Source organism: Apium graveolens, chromosome 6, assembly GCF_009905375.1.
Source record: "Apium graveolens cultivar Ventura chromosome 6, ASM990537v1, whole genome shotgun sequence".
NCBI lineage: Eukaryota > Viridiplantae > Streptophyta > Magnoliopsida > Apiales > Apiaceae > Apium > Apium graveolens.
In genome coordinates, this window is record NC_133652.1 from 80973622 (window position 1) to 80979015 (window position 5394).

Genomic DNA, 5394 nt, shown 5'->3' on the forward strand with positions numbered 1-5394 from the left:
GTCCTCTATTAGTAATAAAAGAGGTGTGCTCTTGGTCAGGCTCGTACATGGGAATTTGATTATACCCGGAGTACGCATCCATGAAACTCAGCAGGGCATGTCCAGTCGTGGCATCAACTAACTGGTCAATTCTTGGAAAAGGAAAGCTATCCTTTGGACATGCTTTGTTCAGATCGGTGAAATCCACACATGTTCTCCACTTACCGTTGGGTTTTTCACTAACACCGGATTTGCCAACCAATCTGAGTAAAAAGATTCTCTAATTAGTCCAACATCCAAGAGTCTATCTACCTCTTCTGCCAAGGCTACAGCCCTTTCTCCACTTACGACCCTCCACTTTTGTCGGATGCCCTTATGCTTGGGATCAATATTCAACCGATTGCACATGATTTTCGGGTCGATTCCCACCATATCTGAATGGTTCCACGCAAATACATTAAGGTTTGCCAAGAGAAATATTGAAAGCCCTTCTTTCAATCTTGGAGCCAACTGAGATCCAATTCTCAGAACTTTACTTGGATCTTTTTCATCAACAGGGATTTCAGTTGTGTCTTCCGCTGGCTCCATCTTTTCCGTTGGCATTGGTATTCGGGGATCTAAGTTGAGTTGATTACAATCCTCATTATTTTGCAGAAATGGCGCATCCTCTTGGAGAGGAGCATCAACTTCTTCAGAATGCGCGCCCTGTGTCATAGGGGCATCAACTTCCTTTGAATTTCCTGAGGATAAGAGCGTGCCCTCAGGGAGAAGGACATCTACCTTATGTATGTCTTGTCCAAGACTCTGTAAGACATCAAATCTTCCTTCGAGCCATTCCCCGTTGAAATTCGCTTGGACTATGTCATTTGGGGGGTCTTCTTCCTCCAACATTTCAATCCTGATTGTGTCTTCTAAGAACAACGTCACTAGAGGCAATTCAGAGGGGCGCTCGTTTTTTTGCTCGACATTGTAATGGACTCGGATTTCCTCGACTGGCTGTTCGATGCTTTTCTCTCGCTAATCATCCGGTGCATCTTCGTTGTGGGCATCCTTTCTCCTAAAGCCCCTCATGGCTTGCATGTAACATTCCCGAGAGTCATATTGAGGGCCCTTTATGCTGCCCACGCCATTTGGGGTTGGAAACTTAATTGTAAGGTGGTGGATCGAAGTGATGACCCTCATTTCCCTAAGAAAAGGTCGTCCTAGCTACACGTTGTGGGATGATTACTGATTTAAACCTTGAATTCGGGCATCTTTGTGATGGACAACGGACTTTCCCTCAAGGTACATGGTAGTCGAATTGATCCCATAACTCTAACTCATGCGCCAGAGAAACCATAAACCCAAGAATCTTCTCCCGACATATCCCGATCAGGTAGCCCCATCTTCTTAAAGGTGCTATAGTAGAGGATGTTTATCGAGCTTCCATTGTCTACGAAGGCTCTATGGATATTCTTGGTCCTGATCTGAATGGAAATGACCAGTACATCATTGTGGGGGTGATGTACCCACCGGGCATCTGCTTCTTTGAAGGTGATGTCCATGGACTCCCCCTTAAATACTTTGGGTGGCCGAGTTTCCACCCTATGAATATTGGTTAGAGGTCTGAAACGAGCTTCCCTTGCATACCTTGCCAAGGCTCTGTCACTGCATTCCATGCCAGGATCTCCTTCGTAGATTGTTCGAATGCTGTCATCCCTGACAAACTTATTTTCTTCCAAAGTTTCGTTATTTGACCCCCGAGGGGCTCGACCTCCTTCTTCCTTTATTCTATCGGCGCCATCCTTATGCCTCATTACTTCCTTTACTACCCATTCTCCCAGATATCCTTCCTTAACAAGGGCTTCAATCTCATCCTTTAGTTGCCGACACTCATGTGTGTTGTGTCTGGATGACTCATGGTATTCACAATATTTCTTCTTACCTTTGCTTTGCCAAGATGACAGAGCCTCAGATTTTGTAAACAGCTCTCTATTTTTATTTACCTCAAAGATGTGTTCAATAGACGCGGCCAAAGGCATGTATCTGCCCATTCTACTGTCATAGCTCAAGGGAGGGCTCTATTCCCTTCTTGTAGTCGTAGCATTTACTCGATTCGGGCTCCGACTACTCCTTCGGTATCTTGGACTTGGACATCTATCTCTCTTCCTTGCTCTGCCTCTTTGAGTTGTTTACGAAGTCGGTTGTACCTCTGTCATAGATTGTACTATGGCCTTAAATGATTCCGCCAAAGCAAAGACATCTGCCAGAGTAGCCGGGTCTTTTCCCTGCAAATGCTCCCTGCTATCAAAAAACTCTTCAATGCTTCATCCGAAGCACCTCTTATGATGGTGGACTCAGCATTGAACCTTTTAAAGTAGGACGTCAAGCTTTCATTTTCCCTTTGCTTGACATTGGCAAGAGTCACGACAGACAGAGCATATCTCACAGCGGCTTGGAACTTGGTCAAAAAACAAAGTCTTCGTTTGGTCCCAGGAAGTGATCACTCTCGGTCCGAATTTTTGAAACCACTGTTGGGCGCTCTCCCTAAAAGTCACCACGAAGATCCGACATCGAGCCAAGTCTAGGACCTGATATAATAACCCCAATTTTTGGAAATTTTTGAAACCCTTATGAATAGTGATTTTACAGATTATGCTAAATGAGAAAACTTTTCATGCCACACTATGTAGGGGTTCTGTTATTGATCTTCTGGGATATTATTAGTACTCTATGTGGTATATAAGTGTATGTAAAGATCGTCAGAATCCAATTCTGAACACTTTGATTTTTCCCGGAAATCCACTAGATACGGAAAGAATTGAGTATAAGGTAACAGGATAAAAAGGATTTAAATTAAAGGATTATAAGAGAGGATCATAAAAGGATTATAATGTATTGAGAAAGGTTAAGGAAACCCAAGTAATAAGATCCCGGGTATGATCCCTCAAACGATAAACGAAAACGAAAGTTAAGCGAACCGTATAACAGATCAGTGGTCATTAGGCAAACAATTAGGAGGTTAATCAAGGAGGTTAGGGATGATGAGGTCATCCAACCAATGAGAAGAGGGCAAGTAAGAGATGATGACACAATAAGGTGATGCAAGCATGATATAGGGAAGGAGGAGGTGTGGTTGGTTTATAACCACACAAATATAAGGTTATTAAGGTAATTAACCAAAAACAAAACAAAAAACAACCAAGCTAAGCCAAACAAATAAAAAAACACAAAATCATTTCATTCTCATCATCTTGCTCTCGGCTTTTCTTCTTTTTCAAAGGAAGAAAAATCAAAACTCAAGTTCCAAGCATTGTTAAATCACAAGGTAATTATCTAAGGTTCCTTGTACATAGATATGGATATCCTATAAGTTTAAACTTCAAATTCCTTCACAATCTCTTTCAATAAATTAAGGAAGAAGATGGTGAATAGTAACCTTCAAGAAATAACTTTGGTTTTCTTCATTTTTTTATGAAAGTTCAAGGTAGCTTAAGCATAGATCAAGGCTTCCATGGGCATTCCAAGTATCTTTCATTGATTAAGAAGCTTCAAGAAGGTATAAACTCCAAACCCTAGCTTTAGTTTTGAGTATTTAGGAATGGTTATGAGTAATATAGTATATGTGAAGCATGAAGCTTGTTTATTTAGAGTTTGGGTTGGAGTGGTAGTGGTATGAATGTTGAATCTTGTTGATTTGTTAAAGGAATTAAGTATAGTTTAAGTTCATGATAAGAATAACATAAATTGGAAGAACTTGAGGTGTTGGGACTGTTTTAGTGTGTTTTGGATGAATGTTGATTGTATGAATGAATTGGGATTGATTGGTGGTTGAATTGGAATGGTATAAATTTGGGAAATCGCGTAAACATAGCCGTCGTAATGTCTGATTTACTTTAGACTGCTTTTGTTCATAACATTAGGACCCGATAACTCCCTGCTAGGTTTTGACCATTGCCATGATTAGATAGTTCATGTTACGAGCTTCGTTTTGATATGTGCTTCGTTTGATTCTGATGTACGGTTTAGGAGAAACGACCGTTTTAAGTAACGGCATTTCGCGAACGAAACATTTCCCCTCGCCTTACTTTGGAACCTTGGTTAAAGACCTTAAAGGACTAATTGGTGTATGAAACAATTATGTTAAGTGGATTAGGCAGTTGGTAAGGCACTCGCGAAAGAATCGCTTTAAAACTCGTAATGGTTAAATTATTAAAAATGGTGGAGCCGAGGGTACTCGAGTGACTTAAGAGAATCAATAAGCGCAAAATGAGCGTTAGAGTCTGAGTTGGTTAGAGTATAGATTTACAAGTGACTTTGGTTTAATTCCAACTTACTTGTTGTTTATATGTTACCAGACTCGTCCCGAGCCATTCGTAACCCCCAGTCGCTCAGGCAAGTTTTCTATCCGTTATACTGTTGTTGTGATGTATACACTTGTACATGCATTATCTTGTGATAGATGCATAATGGTTATTTAGCAAATTCTTGCGATATATTGTAGCATGTGATATGGTATATATGCATGCTTGTTTCATATTCTTGAAATATATATCTGTTGGTTCAGTTGATAATACCTATGCTAGAGAATAGCAGTAATTTGCATATACCCTTGATATAGGGACCCAAAGGTGAAAACATCTTCTAAAACCGGGAGTCGAGGATCCCGAGTAGATTATATATATATATATATATATATATATATGGTTATAGTTTTAAAAACTATTAATCGAATAAGGTTTATTCGATAACTTTATTTTATTTAATGAATATTATTTCGAATATTCATTCGAGGCCTTATGACTCAGCTTATTTATTTATTGAGTATTATTTCGAATATTCATTCGAGGGCTTATGACTCAGCTTATTTTATTTATTGAATATTATTTGAATATTCATTTGAGGATCTATGACTCCGATTATTTGCTGAGATTTATTCTTTATTTTATTAAAGAATAAGGTGTCGATAATCAAACTTATCTTTGGTTATTTAATACTCATTTCAAGTATAAGTTTTACAACTTCTACTTCAATTATTTTTATAAAGATTATTCTTTATGGGAATATTATTTAAATAATAATATTCAGATATTTTCTAATATATTGGGACGGATTTATTTTACTAAATCAGCATCACTCCGAACATTCTTAAAAATGTTTCGCGAGTCTTCAAAATGATTTTTAAAAGTTAGAGCGGATCCCAAAACTCATTTTTATATTAAAGATCCTCCTTTCGAAGGGGATTTAAATACTCGCTCAAAACCTGAGGGATCCGGCTCTGTGGTGTGTTTTATATTCGCAACAAGGTTGCTGTCTTGTTAAAAGAATTTTTGATTACTTACCCAATACTCGGGAAGTAAAATTCTTGGAACCAGTTAATCCATTAACAGGCATCGCCTGGGAAATATCGGTGAGTTCTCCTTTTCAACTAGATAC

General features: G+C 39.0%; 1 protein-coding gene across 1 annotated transcript; it reads right to left on the minus strand.

Moving 5' to 3' along the window:
• Positions 1-1298: 1298 nt before the first annotated feature.
• LOC141665264 (uncharacterized) lies at positions 1299-2012 on the minus strand. Its single transcript, XM_074471245.1, has one exon. The coding sequence runs from the start codon at positions 2010-2012 to the stop codon at positions 1299-1301; it is 714 nt and encodes a 237-aa protein (XP_074327346.1).
• Between the last annotated feature and the right edge of the window lie 3382 nt (positions 2013-5394).

Coding starts and splice junctions, on each gene's coding strand:
- LOC141665264 (XM_074471245.1), bottom strand. CDS start 2,012: ATGGGCAGATACATGCCTTTGGCCGCGTCTATTGAACACATCTTTGAG.